We start from the raw sequence: 21,822 nt of genomic DNA, 5'->3' as shown, positions 1-21,822 counted from the left end.
GGATACAAACGGTAACAATTCGGATAAGTTAAAGTTTACGGAAGATAGAAGCTGGACAAGTTCGTTTTGTAAATCTTGCCACTGACTCCTCAATGCATTTCCTCTGAGAAAAATATTTCCAAAAGGAAGAGTTGAAATTGTACGATAAAAATACTCAGTCAGACAGCATCTGCAAAAGAGAGAGACTGGGGACCGGTTTAATAAATCGCGCAATAGGCCCGGTGCGAAAATAATTTATCCAAGTGATTTGCAGCGGGGAAATGACGCACAGAGAGGAGCAAATTCGGTGCGCAGAAAGCGGGGCGGAAATGACACACGGAGAGGAGCAAATTAGGTGCGCCGTTGAGAGGGGCGGAAGTGAGGCGGTGTCACCGGAAGTGTGTTTGGGGATCGCTGGGAGCGGAGTGGCGGGTTGATGGTGAGACGGAAACTTGGAAAGTTTTGTTTTAATGTTAAAAGTGGAAACGTGAGGTGTTGGAGAGGGGTCGTGGTTCTGCTTTTAGAGAACAAAAGTGAACGTTTGTGGGCGGAGGCAAACGGCAGCTTCATGGTGAATGTGGGTGGCGGGCGTTGTGGAAGTCGTAGGCCCGGGGTGGGGGGGAAGGAAGGGAAATCTCTTCCCCCCCCCCCCTCCCAACACCCTGTACGTCTCCTGTTTCCACATCCTCCCCACCCTCCAACGCCCTCCCCGGACCCTGCCTCCTTTCCAACCCCACCACCTGCCTTCATCCCCGGCCCGGTTCCATTCGCCCCCAACACTCTCCTCATCCCCTGTCTCCATTCCCACCAACAACCTCCCCGTCCCCTCCCTCCATTCCCCCCCCGAGATCCTCCCCATCCCCCCCCGAGATCCTCCCCGTCCCCTCCCTCCATCCCCCCCCGAGATCCTCCCCGTCCCCTCCCTCCATCCCCCCCGAGATCCTCCCCGTCCCCTCCCTCCATCCCCCCGAGATCCTCCCCGTCCCCTCCCTCCATTCCCCCCGAGATCCTCCCTCCATCCCCCCCGAGATCCTCCCTGTCCCCTCCCTCCATCCCCCCGAGATCCTCCCCGTCCCCTCCCTCCATCCCCCCGAGATCCTCCCCGTCCCCTCCCTCCATCCCCCCGAGATCCTCCCCGTCCCCTCCCTCCATTCCCCCCCGAGATCCTCCCCGTCCCCTCCCTCCATCCCCCCCGAAATCCTGCCTGTCCCCTGCCTCCATTCCCCCCAACACTCTCCCCGTCCCTTGCCTCCCTTCCCTCTGATACCCACATCTCTTAACACCAGCCTCTTTCCTTACCTCCCTGCTCATCCATCCTCTTCTCTTACCGTCCCCCACCACCCACCTCCTTCCTGTCCCACTGCCAGTCCTTATAACCTTCACCCAGCACCTCCATTCACCCCTTTCACTGCCTATCCACGCCTTCCCACCTGTTTCCTTCCCCATCTTCTTCCCTGCACTTTGATCATTTGGCACTTTCGTCTCCTCTTTCTCCTCTTCCCCCCCCCCCCCCCCCCACTAGGCCTGGCACCCACCTCTTTCCCCAACCACCCTTCCCCTTGCACACACAGTTCCTTCCCCCTAGCACCCATTCCTCCTGCTCTGTATCTGCTTTCGCCATCTGTTTCATACACAACTGTTTTCATATGTGCAGGATTTTAGAAGTTTTAAGATAAATTGATATTGCATTCAATCATATGGAGTTCTCTACTTGAGTAGCCAAATTGTCAAAAGGTATTAATGTTCAAATGAAAGAAGTTAAACTGGCAGTTGTTTAGAGCCTAGGTGTGTGTTTGAATCCTTTCAACTATTTTTACAGTGAATGACCGTTTGGAATATAGTGATAAAGAATTAAGCAAGATGTTGGTATCGTGTGAAGCTTGACAGATTTTACAAAACTTGTTCTTGGGCTGATCTCAAAAAAAGATTCACAGTTTAAAGAGTCAATCTGTCAGTGCTTATTCTAAAGTAAAATCAAAAATGCAGGAAGCAGTCAGCAGCTCAGGCAACATTAATGGAGAGAAAAACAGATGTTAATATTTCAAATTGATGACTTTTTGTTAGGACTTGGTTTATTGAGTTGTTCCCTCTGCTTCTCTGCAGCTGATGAGTATTTCTACCATTCTTGGTTTTATCACAGCAAAAGTATATTGCTGGTACAATTAATTTGCATAGGAGTCTGTTTATGTGTTAGAATTTGTCATTGAGGAAAGATAAATGTGTTTCTTGGATAGGATTGTGTGTTAGTTGATGGGACATAGTTGAGGTGAATTCAGGTGGATACATTCCCAGGGCCTGACAACATGTTCCCCTGGACTTTGGGAGGCAAGTGCAGAAACGCAGGGACCCAGCAGAAATATTTAAGTCATCTAGTGACAGGTGATTTACTGGAGGATTGGAGAACAGCTAATGGTGCTCCACTGCTCTAAAATAAACAGGAAATTATAGGCCAGTGAGCCTGACATCAATAGTGGGTAAGTTATTGGGACCGCATATGAGTATTTGAGTAGACATGTTCTGATTAGGGATAGTCAGCAAGGCTTTGTGCTTGGTAGGTCGTGTCTAGCCAATCTTGGAGTTACCAGGAAAGTGAATGAAGGCAAAGCAGTGGATGTTATCTGCATTGAGCCATTTGACTGGGTCCAACATGGGAGCTTCAGTCACTTGGCATTCAAGATGAGATAGTAAATTGGATTAGACATTGGCTGTGTGGGAGGAGCCAGAGAGTCGTCTGGTTGTCTCTCTGACTGGAGGCCTGTGACTGGTGGTGTGCCATTGGGATCGGTGCTGGGTCTGTTGTTGTCTGTCATCTATATCAACGATCTGGGTGATAATGTGGTTAACTGGATCAGCAGATTTGTGGATGACACCAAGATTGGGGGTGCAGTGGACAGCGAAGAAGACTATCAGAGCCTACAGCAGGATCTGGAACAGCTGGAAAAATTTCAGCTGGAGTTCAATGCAGACAAGTGTGACGTGTTGCTCTTCGGTAGGACCAACAGGGTAGGTCTTAAACAGTGAATGGTAGGACACTGAGGAGTGCTGCAGAACAAAGATCTGGGAATACAGGTCCATAATTCATTGAAAGTGGCAGCATAGGTAGATAGGGTTGTCAAGAAAATGTTTAACACATTGGCCCTCATAAATGAAAGTATTGAGTACAGGAGGTGGGATGTTATGTTGAAGTTATAAGATGTTGGTGAGGCCTAATTTGGAATATTGTGTGTGGTTTTGGTCTCCTATCTGCAGGAAAGATGTAAGTAAGGTTGAAAGTACAGAGAAAATTTAGAAGGATTTGGCTAGGTCTGGAGGACCTGAGGTATAAGGAAAGATTGAATAGATCAGGAATTTATCCTTTGGAAAGTAGAAGATTGAGAGGAGATCTGAAAAAGTGTACAGAATTATGAGGGGTATAGATAGGGTTAGTGCAAGGAGTCCTTTTCCACTGAGGTTGAGTGGGTCTACAATCCGATGTCATGGGTTAAGGGTGAAAGATAAAAAGTTTAAGAGAAACATGAGGGAAAGCCTCTTCACTCAGAAGGTGGTAAGAGTGTGGAATGAGCTGCCAGCGCAAGTGGGTGGATGGGAACTTAATTTCAACGTTTAAGAGAAGCTTGGATAGGTAGATGGGGACTGTGCTCCCAGTGCAGGTCGATGTGAGTGGGCAGTTTAGATGGGCTGAAGGGTGGTTCCTGTGCTATACTTTTCTATGACTATTATGTGTTAGAGATGGACGTGTTAGATAGGATATCTGATTATGGGATTCAAAATAAAATATCAGGTTAATATCACTGGTGTATGTCATGAAATTTGTTCACTTTGCGTCAGCAGTACAATACAATACTTGATAAATATAGAAAAAAAGATGAATTACAGTAAATTGTGTGTATATATATATTTATGTTAAAATAAATTGTGCTAAAAACAGACTTTTTAAAGTAGTACTGGTGTACAATGTCCATTCAGAAATCTGATGGCAAAGGGGAAGAAGCTGTTCCTGAATCTTGGATACAACGGAAGCTAGTACCTGTGATGTAGCTGATTAATTTTACAACTCTCTGCAACTTCAATCCTGTGTAGTAGCACCCCTCTCCCCCACTATCAGATGGTGATGGAGCCAGTCGAGATGCTCCCATGGTACATTTGGGTGACAAACCAAATTAAATATAGCTGCAGTCTAGCTTCCTTTATAGTTGCATCAATATGTTGGAACCAGGTTAGCTCCTCAGAGATATTGACATTCAGGAACTCTCTCCACTTCTGATCCCTCTGAGGATTGGTTTGTGTTCCCTTGTTTTACCCTTTCTGAAGTCTACCATCAGGTCTTTGGTCTTATTAACGTTGAGTGCAAAGTTGTTGCTATGACTCCACTCAACTAGCTGGTATATCTCACTCCTGTACACCCTCTCATCACCTTCTGAGATTCTGCCAACAATGGTTGTATTATCACCAAATTTGTGGATGGCATTTGAGCAATGCCAAGCCACGCAGTCATGGGTGTAGAGAGAGTAGAGCAGCGGGCTAAGCACACACCCCTGAGGTGCACCATGTTCATGATGTATTTTACTGCCCCTCACCCCTTTAGCACATTTCATTACTCTTAACTCTCTTACATAGCAGTGTATTATCTGACGCTGAGTGACTTTAAAGATGATTTAATGGTAAGCATCAAATTACTCTTAACTCTCTTACATAGCAGTGTATTATCTGACGCTGAGTGACTTTAAAGATGATTTAATAGTAAGCATCAAATTAGCATACTAATTTGATGCTATTAATGAAAGGAAGATAGAAAGCTCATTGTAAGACTGTTGGACCAGCCTTACCTGCTCCACTCTGCTGCTATGTTTTTTATTCTATCTGATAGGCATGATTCAAATCATAGAATTCATTGATATTGTTATGGGTCAGAGATAAATCATTTGGCCCATTAAGTATGTGCCATTTATTTAACCAGAATCATTCCCTATTTCCCTGCAAATTCAAGCATTCCTTTTCTGGAATAGACAGAGAATTTGAGACCATACTACATTTTGCACTAAAGGATTCTTCTCGCATTTTCCACCTCTTTCCCCATCTGTTGTGTCTCAGATTTAGCAATATTGATGGCACTTCAGAGTAAGTGGTTAAACTACATTTGTTTCTGGCAGCATTAGATGTGACTGCACTGCGATTATTTCCTTGCATGAACTGCAGTTACATCCTTCCGAGGAGTTGAGAAAGGGTTTTTTTTTTTGAACGATTTTCAGTAGGAATTTGAGGAACCTCTGTGAAGAGCCTGTAACAATGGTGCAAGAAACCAACCAAAACAAAGAGGAAAGTCTGCAGATGCTGGAAATCCAAAGTAACACACAAAATGCTGGAGGAATTCAGCAGGCCAGGCAACATCTATGGAAAAAGAGTACAGTTGAAAAGGGAGCAGCCAACCCTGATGAAGGGCCTGAGCCCGAAATGACTGTTTATTCTTTTCCATAGACGCTACCTGGCCTGCTCAGTTCCTCCAGCATTTTGTGTGTTACAACAAAGAGGAAGTCAGTTTTTCATATCCATATACCAAAATACATCATAAAGTTACTTTTGAAACATTTGAGTCATTGTATTAAAGAAGGTGAGTGTGGTGGTCAATTTGCATCATTGATGCTGCACGTGTTTAAGGTTGTTTATTGTCATTCTTCACGATACACATGTAAACAGAACAAATAATTGTACTCCAGGTCCAATGCAGCAGATTGAAAAAATAACCATAAGGAATACAATAAATATAAGAGCAATTCTATACAACACAATGTACATGTAACTGTATAGACTGTACATAAAGTGGCACTTGGTGATGTGTTTGTGTATGATGGCTAGTGGGAAATAATTGCTTTTGAGCCTAGTGTTCCTAGTATGAACACTGTGGAGTCTCTTCCTGTTGGGAGTGGGACAGGCAGTCCATGAGCAGTGTGGGATGGATCTGTTGTGATATTGCTGGCCTTTTTCTCTGTGTGTGTGTGTCCCTGTCCGTCGTTGATGGTGCCTTCCTGTCTGCTGCAATGCAGTTATATCTTGATAATTCATTGTTATTTTATATTAAGAAGGACTGTGTCCATAAGCTTAAAGACTTGCTCTGGGCTGGAAGCATTATTATCTAGACCTTGGTTAGGCACCTTGAGACCTCTAGGGATTGCCTGGGATTCTTTGGCGGGGTTAGGATCCAGGGCTGGTAACCGAGTTTGTGAAGTGGACATTAATATATGGGAAAACAACTGATGGGTTTAAAGATGTCATACTTGGATATATTGGTTTGATGTGTGTCCCTAATGAGGAATTACAGTACCTTTCTGAAACCTTGTGATCTTGGCAAGGTTTGTTGTGATGGTCATTGAGTCATAGGAAAGTACAGCTCAGAAATGGGCCCTTCGGCCCATCTAGCCCATACAAAGCTGTTTAAACTGCCTAGTCCCATCGACCTGCATTCCATCCCCCTGCCATCCATCCATCTATCCAAACTTTTCTTAGTGTAGAAATCTAGCTCACATTCTGCTGTCAGCTCGTTCCACACTCTCACAACTCTGAGTGAAGAAGTCCCCCCCCATGCTCCCCTTAAACTTCTCACCTTTCACTCTTAACCCATGACCTCTTGTCCCACCCAACCGCAGTGGAAAAAGCGACCTTGCATTTGCCCTAATAATTTTGTATATCTCGTATGAAATCCCTCTATCTTCTACATTTCAAGAAATAAAATCCTAACCTATTCAATCTTTTCTAATAACTCTGGTTTTCCAGACCTGGCAACATCCTTGAAAATTTTCCCTATACTCTTTCAACCTTGTTTACATCTTTCCTCCAGTTAGGTGACCAAAACTGCAAACAGTACTCCAAATTAGACCTCAGCAATGTCTTGTACAATTTCAACATAACATCCCATCTCCTGTACTCAATATTTTGATTTATGAAGGCCAATGTACTAAAAGCTTTTGTTACGACCCTATCTGCCTGTGATGCCACTTTCAATGAATGATGGACTTGTATTCCCAGATCCCTTTGCTCTGCCGCGCTCCTCAGCGTCCGACCATTACAGCAACTCAGTTACCACACAAAAGACTGTTGGAAAGGAAAGCACTGGTCACTTGTGTGTTCACTGTTTCTCAAAGCTGCCCTGGTTTCTTTTGTGTTGTGACTTCCTGCAATATGTTTCTGAGACAAAACCTTTTGCTTTTCACTTCCTGTAAAGCCAGATTTCCTTGCAAGTGTTAGAGTCCGTAAGGGATAGTTAAACATTGTGGTTCTGCGCAGTAGAAAAGGCAAAGACTGAGTGTTCCCAGAAGCTGTTATGGTAGCTTGCTCCACTGATCAATTCCTTGTAAAATTAGAGAAGAGGATGACACACCCAAGGCCATTCTGCCCATCATGTGTACATCAGCTTAAGGAGTGATCTTCCTTCCTCTACTGGAGTTCCTGTCTTTTCACTATCCAGCACCTAGGCCATGCTCTCTTCTCACAACTACCATTGGGTAGGAAGTTTATAAGCCTTGTGTGTTACACCACTGGGTTCAGGAACAGTTATTACCTGCAGCCACCAGACTCTTGAACTAGTGTGGATAACTTCACACCACTCATCACAACTCTGAACTTGGACTACAACCTACAGACTTACTTTCAAAGAGTGTGAGCAACTCGTGTTCTCAGTAAATAACAATGTCGTCTTTTGCACATTGGTTATTTGTCAGTATTTATATTTTTCATACATTCTATTGTATTTTCTTGAAAATGTCTGCAAGGAAATTATCTTAGGGTAGCACATGGTGGCTTACTTCGTATACGTACTTCGATAATAAATTTAACTTTCACTTTACTTGTATGCATCTAGTACTTATTCAGTACAATGAGCTTTCTTGCCATCCACCACCGGAGAGAATATTTTCTCATGCCTCTCCAACCCTTACACTAATTACTTTAAAACAGTCCCTTTTCTTCACTTCCAAGTTCCAGTTTATGGCCACCTGTTCAACTGGCTGCCAAACTCTAGTTAAATATCAGGACTTGACTTTCTTCAGCACCATTCATAACCTCAATATTCCAAAGTACTTTTGAAAGTACTGCCATTGTTGTAATGTTGAAAATGTGACTGCTATTTTGTGCAGTAAGAGCCGCAAGCTTCAATGTGACTTTTTAGTGGTGTTTAATCGAGAAACAGATACTGGTCAAAATAGCAAAGTTAATCTTGCTGCTCGGACTCCCCCCCCCCCCCCCCCCCCCCCCCGGAGAGAAGGCAAAGTTCACATTGATCCCATCTGCACTTAGTATTGTACTTGCTCAAGCCTCTGTGTTATAAACTTCTTTCGATCTCCCCGATGCAAAGACACCACGTACTATGGAGAAAGTAACTTTAACTCTTTATTAGCAAGTTACTCGAGAGAACCCTCCTTAAGCACTCTCTCTGAGGCTGCTTCGAGGGTCTGTGTCTCCTGAAGCAAATATAGTTCTTTTTATATACGTACACAGATACATGTGGGTTCACCCCCTTTAGTTTCTCTACAGATGAGTATTGTTAACTTTATCAGTCATAAATTGTTCGTATAATAGTTTTAATTGCTGCTATGTCTGGATACAGACAGGCACAAGTTTACCATCCAAAGCCTCCTGCCTTTGGAAATGGTCAGTCCTTTTTTATGCTTATCTTACAGGTGCCATAAGGAATACATGGCATAATAAATTTCTCACAGCAATTAATCAGACAATAATACAAGTTACCCTAAACAAAACTAAAGTTAAGTGCAGATTGCGTACCAAGGATGCTGTCACCTGCTCAGCTTATCTTATGGGAAAGCATTTGCGTGTGTATACTTTTTTCTCAAGCTCTGCTTATCTCATGAGAAAGCATTTGTGCATTTATACTCCTTTTCTCAAGCTCATAGCTGCTATCACCTTTTAAAAAATAGCCAGGGTCACAAGCGGCCTACGAGATGCTAACTTCTTTATATTACATCTGGGCTGGGGCTTGTACCCACAACTGTCTAACCATGAGTCACGGCTAGCTCACATTGGTGGACTGTTGCAATTCAGATGGTGCCTGGTTAATTTTGCAGAGGGTTATTCTTTACTACGGAACCATGTGGTGCCCCTGAAACATGTGAGATATTGTGTTGCCATTGGCACCCTTCACAGGAAGAATGGCTGTTGATTTTGGTAGGTTTGTGGAATGCAGGCGTGTCAGTGTTCAAGGATGGTGTTGGAAGACTGAGCTCAAATGCGATTTAGCTTATTTAGCGATACAGCACGGTAACAGGTCCATCAGAACCGAGCCCACGTCACCCAATTAATACCGTGTGACCTATTAACATGCTAACCTGTATATCTTTAGAATGTGGTCACGTAGAGAATGTAAAAATTCCTTACTGTGACAGCATCACTGGTGCCATATTAGCTTTACACTAACTTCCCACCAAGATGAAATCTAAACAGAGTTTGTTACAAATACAGATGTGGAAACATCTGGGCTGCTTCAGGGAGGATAGTCCAGTGAGGCCTGCTGGTAATCCATTTGGAATTTAATTCATTTGATTGACCAGTTGAACATTTAACAGTGCCACTGTGCACATTTAAAACAAAAACCAGCTGAGGGCAGACAGGTCTGCAAACCTGTGGGTCCTGAGATTGGGCTGATCTGGGCCTTGTACATGCAAAATAGTTCTCCAGTCTGACTGACTGGTTTTGGTGTGTTTATAGGTCCCAAGGGTCAAATTGCACCAGTGTTCCATTATTTCCAGCACTGAGTCAGATTATAGGGATCAGCTGAACTGTTCAGAGCTTTGCCTGTGTCTGTAATTATCTGCTTCCAACTGTGGTCTCGTTCACATGTCACTGCCTTGTCTTTTGTCTTACTTGAGCCAGTTGTACCTTCAGCTCTCTGGCTTGTGCTCCAGAATTCACTCACCTTAAATGCTATTGTATAAAGGTGCTGTGTAAAACCTACCCCATGACTGTGTGACTAGGCATAGATCAAATACCATCTACTAATCTGCTGATGATGCAGCCATTGTTGTTAGAATCTCAGGTGGTGACAAGAGGGCGTACAGGAGTGAGATATGCCGACTAGTGGAATGGTGCCACAGCAACAACCTGGCACTCAATGTCAGTAAGACGAAAGAGCTGATAGTGGACTTCAGGAAGGGTATGAGGAAGGAACACGTACCAATCCTCATAGAGGGATCAGAAGTGGAGAGAGTGAGCAGCTTCAAGTTCCTGGGTGTCAAGATCTCTGAGGATCTAACCTGGTCCCAACATATCGATGCAGTTATAAAGAAGGCAGGACAGTGACTATACTTTATTAGGAGTTTGAAGTGATTTGGCATGTCAATAAAAACTTCTATAGTTGTACCGTGGAGAGTATTCTCACAGGCTGCATCACTGTCTGGTATGGAGGGGCTACTGCACAAGACCGAAAGAAGCTGCAGAGGGTCATAAATTTAGTTAGCTCCATCTTGGGCGCTAGCCTACAAAGTACCCAGAGCATCTTTAGGGAGTGGTGTCTCAGAAAGGCAGCATCCATTATTAAGGACCTCCAGCACCCAGAGCCTGCCCTTTTCTCACTGTTACCATCAGGTAGGAGATACAGAAACCTGAAGGCACACACTCAGTGATTCAGGAACAGCTTCTTCCCCCTCTGCCATCTGATTCCTGAATGGACTTTGAAGCTTTGTACAATACCTCACTCTTTTTAATATGTAGTATTTCTGTTTTTGCACATTTTTAAATCTATTCAATATGCATAATTGATTTACTTGTTTATTTATTATTATTATTATTTTATTTATTATTGTTTTTTCTCTCTCTGCTTTATTATGTATTGCATTGTACTGCTGCCGCAAACAACAAATTTCATGACAAATGGCCATGACAAGAAATCCGATTCTGAGCCAGATTCAAGCAGTGTGACATCTGCTTCAGATAAACTGAGAAACTTCTAGAAACAACAGAATCAGCTTAAAAAGTTAAGCCACAAGGAAAATACTAGAAAATAACAATTCTACATTCTAATCCAACATCCAGTGCATTCTTTTGGGTGCAGGTGCTCCCACAATGCTGTTGGGTAGAGAGATCAAAGATCTAAACTCAACAATAATACTTGTGCCCATAACTTTTGTCAAGGGTTCTGTGGTTCAATGTCATGATGGGGCATTTACCTAAAAGGATTTTGCATAAACTAAATTGTAATATGAAATGCTTCCTTAATGTTGAATGAGGTGGAGGGAACGTCCACTTGGTTGAAGGGGATTGTAACTGAACATTGGTATGTCCACGCAGGAAGAGAGAATGTCAGGCGAAAGTGCGGTGAGTCCAGTGCCTGCAGCATCCACCCGTACCACATCTTTCAAAGGGGCGAGCCCGAGCTCCAAGTATGTGAAACTGAACGTCGGAGGTGCTCTCTATTACACAACCATGCAGACGCTGACCAAGCAGGACACCATGCTGAAGGCCATGTTCAGCGGCAGGATGGAGGTGCTGACAGATAGCGAAGGTAAAAGAATTGTCTGTTTGACCTGCATTGGCTGAGACAGGTCAGTACGCTCACACTGCAGGGATCTCCAACCCTGGGGTCCACAGGGGCCCATGGCATAAAATGGTTTGGGAAATTCTGCTCCAGGGGAGATCTGGTGACATCATGAGGCTTTAAAATGGATAGAGGGAGGTTAAGAATTGATATTCCTGCTGTATGTGAGGCTGCTACTAGGAGGGCTGTAGCAAAGTAATTCTAGTACTGATTAATTATTGGAAGGCCGAGACCATTGATCAGAGGCACATTGGCCTCCAGAGTTTTACAAATAGGAGTGGAAGAGGGAATGTCGCAATGAATCTATCACCATATTTTGGAACAGAGCACAAGAGTATGATGTTTCCTCTCTGTTCAGTTACTTGTCCCCTAACCTCCAAGATGTGGATGTCCTCAACCCATCCTTGACCTTCACCTATGATGTGGATATCCCTTCTCATCCCCTTACTTTTATATTGTGGATTTGTTCGTTATGAGCTGAGTCCTATGGCGTGGGCGATCATGGATTTTCCATGGCCGTGAAAAGTTCTTGGTAAGCTTTTCTACAAAAGTGGTTCACCATTACTGCCTTCTGGGCAGTGTCTTTACAAGATGGGTGACCCATCATCAATACTCTTCAGAGATTGTCTGCCTACTGCCTAACCTGGATAGCTGAACAGACTGGTTTTACGTGACCTGCAGGCTAGCAGAGGGAAGGAATGCCTTGCGCCTCCTTTGGTAGAGACATATGTCCACCCGATTGTGGGTTATCAGCAATAATATTTACAATGGTATTTTGTCCTCTAAGCTGCTGAAGCAGTGTTGCTGACTATAACTGACATCTAAGAGCGGAGCGCTGTGATGTGGGTGTGAATGAGTGAGATCGTGGCTCGGCAGGGGCAATCCATGACGTTGCTCTGGTATGGCTGAAGGGCCAGTTGCTGTGTTGGATAGAGCCAGCTCTATAAAAAAAACCCATTTGGTTTTCCCATGTCTTTTCAGGGAAGAAAATCTGCCATTCTTATTTAGTTTAACTATATATAACTCCAGACCCTCCAATCAAGTTTTAAATGGGCCAGTCAGTCCAGTAATGTCCATATCCTGTAAGTGAATTTAGAGTCAAATCAACAGAAACAAGAGCCGAATTAAGCCATGCCATCCTTTGCATCTGTTCTATAATCAATAAAATTCTATCTGAAGTTCTTCATCAACTTTCCTGTCACATCTGTGATGTTCTGTGGTAACTGTAAATCTAGGCTTTGAATGTAATTAAGTATCGACAGACTCTGAGTAAAGAATTCCAGACGTGTATGATCCCCTCTGAAGTATTTTCTCCTCACGGCTAAGTTTTATCCTGAGATTTTAAACTTTTGAGAATAATCCTGAGATTATTGAAGCAAGGAATTATCTCTTTGCATTTAGACCTCTTTGGATTTAGTAGTTTCAATAGGCTCATGTCTCATTCTTCTGAACCACAGAGAATCTGGGTCCATTGTATTCGATCTCTATTAGTGGGAAATATAATTAATTAATTAATTGCAACCACTTGAAGACAGTTGTATTTTCCTCAAGCAAGACCATTAAAGTGTGTAGTACCACACCAGTGCCTGTGTAACTGCAACAAAAAGGCTTCTTGCACACCGTGTCTTCCTGATTGCTAACTGTAGGAGCCTGTTAACTTTGTACTTGTACAAGGACATAAAAATGAATAATGCATTGAGTAAAGATTGTGGAAATTATTTCCTCAGAGAGACAGCAAAGTAGCATTTAGCATGACATGTTACAGCTTAGGGCATCAGAGTTTGGAGTTCAATTCTGACACTGCCTGTAAGGAATTTGTAAGGCATTCCTGTGACTGTGTGTGTTTGCTCTGGGTGCTCCAGTTTCCTCCCACAGTCCATAGACGTACTGGTTGGTAGTTTAATTGTCCCGTGAATAGGCTGGGGTTAATAGGTGCTGTGACTTGTTGGGCCAGAAGGGCCTGTTCCACATTGTATCTGTAGCTAAATAAAAATAAAATAATTGGGCAGCACAGTCACATAGTGGTCAGCGTAACGCTATTACAGTGCCAGCTGTAAGATCAGGGTTCAATTCCCTCTGCTGTCTGTAAGGTGTTTTTATATTCTCCCCATGACCACGTGGGTTTCCTCTGGGTGCCCTCGTTTCCTCCCACATTACAAAGATGTACAGTTAGAGTTAGTGATTTGTGGGTGTGTCATGTTGGCGCTGGAAGCGAGCTGCCAGTGCAATCATTGCTGATATGATTTGACGCAAATGATACATTTCACTGTATATTTCAATGTACCTGTAACAAATACAGCTGATCTTAATTCAGACGCTAAGAGTGTAAGAGAGAATGAAATCGAAAGGTGAGGGGGAGACAGAATCTACACCAGCAGACTAGAGTTAAATCTGTGGCATTTTCATTTGGGTGATGGAGATGAAACATGGGATCAGGAATTAGTTATCTTGCAGGCTTACAATGGCCTTGAGCAACCAGATGGGGTTGTCATCCAGCTAAGATCCCATCGGACATGTCCCGATTGAAAGAAGCAGGATAGCCCTGTCGCTTTTTGAAATAGAAACAACTCTAACCCAATTTAGTCGATGTGCAGCAGATGTGAAACCTTCTCGTGGGGGAAAAATCGACAAGGCAACATTCCAACTTCAAAACAAATTGGCATTCCAAAATCCTAAACTTAAAAAAACAACTGCGTAGCTGCCAAAAGCTGTGGTGTTGAAATGGTCCATATGGTGCTCCATTTTGCACTAAGTTGAATGAATGCACTAAGTTGTCTAATGCTTTCTGCATCATTTTGATTCAGATAATTTTACAAAACAATTGCAAAGAGGAAGGGTAGAACACAAATAATTGGGTATGGGGGTGGAAGGAACAAAGAGAATGTGCAGGGGGGCATGGGGAAGAAAGATTAGAAATGAGAGTTTTTGGTAGTAGTTTCATCCCAAGTTGATGCACCATGTTTTGTAAGTAGTGTTTATTCTTGTATCAAGAGAACAAAATGAACCTTGCAGTCATTGTTTGATTATATTTAGAATGGATATCTTGTCCTATTTGTAGAAGAAATGTCAAAGGTTACAGTCTCCCCCGTATTTCTGTAACCTTCCTTGGATCCCAGCCCCAAGCGATTTCTATAAGCCTGTTAAACTCTTTTCCCTGTTCTGTTGCTGAGTATATCATATCCATTACTGTGCATGCTTGGAATATTTGCTGGAAAAATACTGTCACTCCTTCAAATAGTGACGCAAGACACTAAAGAGCGCTTATTGAAACAAAGTGTTATTGTGCCAATCCTGCTCTCCTTCCTAGCAGGTCATTCCTGCCCTTATTGGACTGTCAGTCAATTCCAGCCTTCATTTTCATCATCTTTAACCCTCCACTATGCTATGGCTGTGCCACGGGAGAATGCCCACACTTGTTCCTCTTAAATGCACATAACAGAGCCTATGGTTCCCACTTGATGTGCTATTTCATGTTTGAATTGTGTATGTGCTCAGTTTGTTGGGCGGAAGATGTGGGGAGAGAAGCAACTAACTATTCAGGTTCACTGTGAAATTTAACTATTAATCATATGTGAATCTCCTTTTGTGGAAGCTGCTGTGTTTTCCCTGGTGACCTGCAGGACAATGGGGTGTAAGTCTTTAATGTATTTGCTATCCCCGTGCTCTATGGATATGAAACCTTGAGGACCCACCAAGCTCCTCAGGAGCATGGAGAGATAATACCAGTGATGCCTCCAGCAATCTGTTATATCAATAGGGCGAGCACTGGACTAATGAGACAATATCTTCATTCCCCAACTCCGCACGACTGGACATAATGTGTAGGTATTAGAACTACTGTCGGCCGGTGGTGGGTGTGGCATCAGTATCGGACTTTGAGACAGGTGATCCTGGGTTCAAATGCAGCCGGCTCCTTGTACGCTTTCCATCTGTGAACATCAAGCTAACAACTGAGCCTTATATAAAAAAAACAAAATAAAATGCTAAGAAAACAGCAAGATTGCTGCCAAGGTGTGGAGAAGAATAACAACTAGAACATTTCCCCAAGCAATCCCATTGCTTCCAGTCTCGTGTGGGGAAATGAAGTCTAGAAGAAAGTGTTCCCTGAAATCCAAGGTTGACATCACAAAACAAGAGAAGCAATGCGGCATCACATTCTCAGTAAGGCAGTGGCCTGTTCAAGAAGAAAAGTACTGCCTTTGAGGTAGGAAAGAGGAAAGGAAGGAATCTCTGCCAGCAGGCAGCTGACCTGCAAAAAAAACCATCTTTCCTTCTACAGGCATGTTTGCAATTCCAGGATTGGATTTCCAGGTTTCCTCAAACCATGCATAAATCTGTGATAGAAAAAATCTTTGCAAGGGATTGCCAACAACAGTTCCAAGCACCAGTACCTTTCCAAAATGTATTATTCAGTCTCCTGCTCTCCGCCCTTTCCTTTTCCTTGTCTCTGCCCCCGACCTCACTTTTAACCCTTTGTTTTGATCAAAGGCTATTGGTGTGAAATATTCACTCTTGTTTCTCTCTCTAGCCCCCTGAATATTTTCAGTATTTTCTGATTTATGAACAGCTGGATTTCCCACTCCACTCCCAGCACCTCCTTTAGCATCTTGTGCTACTAGTGCCTGCTTCCCTCCATTTTGAATACCTGTACATGATAGGATGTTGGATTGTATAAAAAGGATCAGACATCAGCCAGTATGAATCATTGGCCCCAGCATTTATCTGTTGATATCATTTAATCTGCTAAGATGCCCCCCCCCCCCCCCAGTTTCTTGCTTCATTTCAGCAATGGTGTCCAAGGTAAATTACTGATCTTAAACTGGCCTGTTACATCCACCCCAGTCTTGTCCCTCCCTTTGGTATCCTATCAGGCAATCTCAAATGATCACGTTGCTCAGATGGCAAATCCATGCAGCACAAGATTCCAAGATGTGCTGGAACAAGCATCATCCCCACTGACTCTTGGAACCTCTGGATTCTGACTCCCAGAGTTGAGAGGGAACACTGGGCACAGTGTTCAGCGGGAGTCTGGAGCTCGGGCCTGGAGGCAGTCTAATGAGGAAATGAAGCCCTCAAAACTGCTTCGGTACCTTGAGTCCAAGCACCCTGCACTTGAAGACAAACCTGTTGAGTTTTTTGAGCAGGAAAAACGTGAGCAAGCGGGACAGAAGCAAGTGCTGATAGCCACGAAAACTAAGTTGCTGAATAGACTGGACATAAGGAACCCTCTTTGAGTATTGCTGTTATCCGGTCGTGATTAACCCCCCCCCCCCCCCCCCCCCCCATCGGCCGGTCCGCAAGAATATTGTCAATATTAAACCGATCCGTGGTGCAAAAAAAGATTGGTGACCCCTGGCATACACCCCAGGGTTCTGAAAGAGGTGGTGGAAGAGATTGCAGAGGCATTTGTTGTGAATGTGGAGGATCAGTAATGATCTTTCAAGAATCACTAGATTCTGGAATGGTTGTAGAAGACTGGAAAATTGCAAATGTCACTCCACTCTTCAAGAAGGGAGAGAGGCAGAAAAAAGGAAACTATAGGCCAGTTAGTCTGACCTCAGTGGTTAGCAAGATATTGGAGTGGATTGTTAAGGATTGTTTCGGGATACTTGGAGGCAAATGATAAAATAGGCTGTATTTTATAGGCTGTGTGGTTTCCTCAAGGGAAAATCGTGACAAATCTGTTGGAATTCTTTGAAGAAATAACAAGCAGGATGGAAAAGGAGAATCAGTTGATGTTATGTACTTGGATTTTCAGAAGGTCTTTGACAAGATGCCACACATGAGGCTGTTTTGAACCCATGGTATTACAGGAAAGATTCTAGCATGGATAAAGCAGAGGCTGATTGGCAGGAGGCAAAGTGTGGGAATAAAGGGAGCCTTATTTGGTTGGCTGCCGGTGACTAGTGGCATTCAACAGGGGTCTATGTTGGGACTGATTCTTTTTTAAACTATGTATCAATGATTTGAATGACAGAATTAATGGTTTTGCTGCAAAGTTTGCTCATGATACAAATATAGGTTAAGGGGCAGGTAGTTTTGAGGAAGTAGAGAGGCTACAGAAGGATTTAGACAATGGGTAAAGAAGTGGCAGATGGAATACAGAGTTGGAAAGTGTATGGTCATGCACTTTGGTAGTAGAAATGAAATGGTAGAGTATTGTCTAAATGTAGAGAAAATATAAAAAACTAAGGTGCAAAGGGCCCTGGGAGTCCTTGTGTGGGATTCCCTAAAGGTTAATTTGCAGGTTGAGTCTGTGTTGAGGCAGGCAAATGCAATGTTAGCATTTGTTTCAAGAGAACTAGAATATAAAAGCAAGGATGTAATGTTGGAACTTTATAAAGCACTGGTGAGGCCTCACTTGGAGTATTGTGAACAGTTTTAGGCCACATCTTAGAAAAGATATGTTGACACTGGAGAGTGTCTAAAGGAGTTTGACAAAAATGATTCCATGACTGAGTGGTTTGTCATATGAAGTGTGTTGGATGGCTTTGCCCTGTATTCACTGGAATTCAGAAGAATGAGGGGTGACCTGATTGAAACCTATTGAATGGTGAAAGGGCTTGATAGAGTAGATGTGGAGAGGATGTTTCCTATGGAGGACAGAGCCTCCGAATAGAGGGAAGTCTAGAAAGGAGATGGAGGAATTTCTTTTGGCAGCAGTTCATCTGTGATAATGGTGGTGCCAGTACAGTGTCAAAGACAGCTTGTCATTAACAACCTTCACATAGTTGTCAAACCTGACCTCTGCATTTGGCAACTACTTCCATGGATTTGTGGATACTTCTTTAAATTCATCATATCCATCGTGGGCATTAGAGCATTTTCAGCGTCTCACCTGCATGTGGATAGTTATTGGGTAACTCTACAAAGTTCCCCTCACTGCCTTTGATTACAGCATGGGAACAGGCCCTTCTGCCCATTGAGGCTGTGCGGCCCAATTGCACCCATGTGACCAATGAACCCATATGTCTGGAATGTGGGAGGAAGCCAGAGCACCTGGAAGAAACCCATGCCGTCACAGTGAGAGCATAAAATTCCTTACAGAACTGATGGAATTGAGCATAGGTGACTGGTGGTGTAATCGTGTTATGCTAAAAGCTACTTTACTGTTCAGTAGTTACCATACGATAGTTACAGCTCCTGCGCAGTTGGAATAATCCTGAAACTGCAGTTAAATTATTAGAACATTTCATTTACCTGTAGAGCCTTATTATTTAAATTACTTGTATCAGTATTTTTTAATTTTAATTAAAGTAAAATTTCTTTACTGTTTAGTTTTTAACCAGCCAAACTGCAGGGTATTGACACCCCACCTGGGGGCAGTACTGAGTACCTGCACCTCCAGTAGCTCACTAGTGCCATCTGCAGGAAGCATGAGACAGCAGATTCTGCAATCCAGAGAAACTTGGCATCTGGAAGGATTTTGACCTGATGCTGCTTGATCTGCTGAATTCCTCCAGCACGTTGTGTTGCTCAGTGTTACCCAGCTGTTTGCAAAGTAAGGTTTATCTGAGAAGATAAAACAACAGCTAAGTAGGTGTGTAGTGACGAAGCTTTACTGAGTGTGGTTTCTGCATGTACAGTTCCTGTTATCAGTCATGCAGACTGGTAGATTTCTGGGACCTGTTCTCCAGTGTGGAGGCAACTAATACAGGTTAACAGAGCAGTGTACAGTTCATCATGAGAACAGCCTGAAGATTTTCTTTGGGAAGAAACTAAGTGCTGGGGAAAAAAATGAAGAACCTAAGATAAACGTGAAAAACACTGTTGGAAATCCAAAGCAATACCAATAATGCTGGAGGAACTCGGATCAGGCAGCATCTGTGGAAAAGAGTAAACAGTTGACATTTCAGGCCAAGACTCTTCTTCAGGAGCAGAGTTAGGCCATTCACCTCAAAGTCTGCTCTGCCATTCCATCATGGCTGATTTATTATCCCTCTCAACCACATTTGTCTGTCTTCTCCTTTTAACCTTTGCCCTTACTGGTCAAGACCTATCAACCCCACTTGGCCAATGACTTGGCCTCCACACCTGTCTATGGCAGTGAGTTCCACAGATTCACTGCCCTCTGGCTAAAGAAATTCCTCCTCATCTCTGTGCTAAAGAGATGTCTTTCTATTAGGAGGCTGTGCCCTCTGATCCTAGACTCCCTCACTATCGAAGACATCCTCTATGTCCAGTGTATCTGAACAAGAGAAACAAAAATTTAAGAGAATGGGAAAATAACTAAACAATGAAACCTGAAAATCCTATAACACAACTTCAGTTGCAGACAATTTAGTCTAGAAAATAACTGGTTTAATAATCAGTCGTTTACATCACACTCGTTTGAGAGAGATCAGTGCCAGAAGAAGTTATTAAGTCCCTTTCAGGTCTCCACAGATGTGATGTGAAATACCAGTCTTTACTTCTCATGGGTCTTGTTTCTGACCACCAGTTGGACTGCATGCAATTTTCAGAAGGTGGTGGGTTTCCAGCATTTCAGCTTGCACAGGAATCATCCAAAGGCCTTTGTTCACAGCCAGCAGAATGCCACAAGATGCCCTTGGTATGTGGGTGAGTATGTCCAAGTTCAAGCTAAGATGAGCATCTTAATGACTTTTTTTCCAGGCTGGATTCTAATTGACCGTTGTGGCAAGCACTTCGGTGCTGTGCTGAACTATCTCCGGGATGGAGCTGTGCCATTGCCAGAAACTAACCGTGAGATCGAGGAACTATTGGCTGAGGCCAAATACTACCTGGTACAGGGGCTAGTGGAGGAGTGTCAAGCTGCCCTTCAGGTAAAACCACCCTCACAGTCTTAAAACTTTAGGTCTTGTAGAAATATCAACAAATGATTGCCAAGAGTACAGTTGTCACACAGGTTGGGAAGAAAGCTTATTAAACCTGACCAAAATACCAGTCCTACACATCTAAACTGGCTTCCTGAATAATTCCCTTTTCTTCAGCTTTAAGGGTTGTCATAAAATTAATACAACAAAATTATGTTTGAGACAAGGAACCTGAGGACATTTAATTGGTAAAGGATTAGTAAAGAATCAGATTTGGTATCTCTGATGTATGTCGTGAAATTTATTGTCTTGCAGCAGCAGTACAGTGCAATATATAACATATGCTATAAATTACAAGAAGAAATTGTATGTATTAAATAAGTAATGTATTAAATAGATATAATACTCAATAAGAACAGAAAAAGCAAACACGAGGAAATCTGCAGATGCTGGAAATTCAAGCAACACACACAAAATGCTGGTGAAAACACAGCAGGCCAGGCAGCATTTTGTGTGTGTTACAGGTAAAGCAAAAATAGTGAGGTTATAATTTATGCAACACACAGAGCTGGAGGAACTCAACAGGCCAGACAGAATCTATGGAAAAAAGTACAGTCTCAAAGTTTCAGCAGAAAGGGTCTCAGCCCGAAACATTGACTGTATTTTTTTCCCGCAGATGCTGCCTGCCCTGCTGAGTTCCTCCAGCATTTTTGTGTGTTGCTTGGATTTGTAGCAACTGCAGAATCTCTTGTAGGTAATAATTTATGTTGCTTTGGAGCTTACATTTACAAGGTGGGAATGAAGATGTTTGTAGAACTTGTTCAAGTACAAGTGAATATTCATTGTGCAGGTAAAGATTAATGTACTTCATGGGACAAAGACTTTGAAAAGGAGTCTTGAGCCTGTCTGGTCACTAATCAGAATAATACCTTTCCTCTCATGGTGCTTCAAACCAATATCCTGGTATCATGTATGAACCTTTTCAATGCATGATATCCCTGCTCAATGGTCATGCTTCAATTTAAGGTGCATTGTTTTGTTCAGGATTTCCCCCACCAAGAAAAAAATGATTTTTCCATCCCAGAACTGCTGAAAAGATGTTCATTAGTTCATTTCTTCACCGCCTCAGTTCAATGGTATTCACTTGCATTATGTAAACCTTTTAAACATAGCAAAATATTCCAGGGTGCTGGAATACACAAAAATTTTCCACCAAGCCATATATGGAGATAATTATGTGGCCAATAGCTCAGTCAAATAGAAAGGTACGCTAGGAGGAATTGGCAGGGCTGAGATTTTGGAGGACCTGAAGAGACTGAACAGGGAGGCAAGCCTTGGACTTAGTTCCTCCCCACCTTAATTGGCACATCGGGCGACAAGCTGTTTACAGTTGGAACTTTCACTGGCAGTGGCTTTGGCAAGAGAGGCAAGAGCATAAACATATTCAAAAATGGGATGAGAATTGGGAATTTTAATGTTAACCTCTAACTGAATAGGAACCAACGTTAACAGGTACAGGAGCGATGAATTGGA

General features: G+C 43.1%; 1 protein-coding gene across 1 annotated transcript in view; it reads left to right on the top strand.

The window, feature by feature from the left end:
- Positions 1–350: 350 nt before the first annotated feature.
- kctd10 (potassium channel tetramerization domain containing 10) overlaps positions 351–21,822 on the top strand; it is a 35,310-nt gene continuing 13,838 nt past the window's right edge. Inside the window, exons 1-3 of the mRNA XM_073065889.1 lie at positions 351–418; positions 11,269–11,482; positions 20,129–20,298. Of these exons, the coding sequence (XP_072921990.1) occupies positions 416–418; positions 11,269–11,482; positions 20,129–20,298 (387 nt within the window). The 5' untranslated portion in view covers positions 351–415. The remainder of the gene's footprint in view (positions 419–11,268; positions 11,483–20,128; positions 20,299–21,822) is intronic.

This window comes from Hemitrygon akajei, chromosome 14 (assembly GCF_048418815.1).
Source record: "Hemitrygon akajei chromosome 14, sHemAka1.3, whole genome shotgun sequence".
Taxonomy (NCBI): Eukaryota; Metazoa; Chordata; class Chondrichthyes; order Myliobatiformes; family Dasyatidae; genus Hemitrygon; species Hemitrygon akajei.
This window is presented reverse-complemented; position numbering and strand designations above follow the sequence as displayed.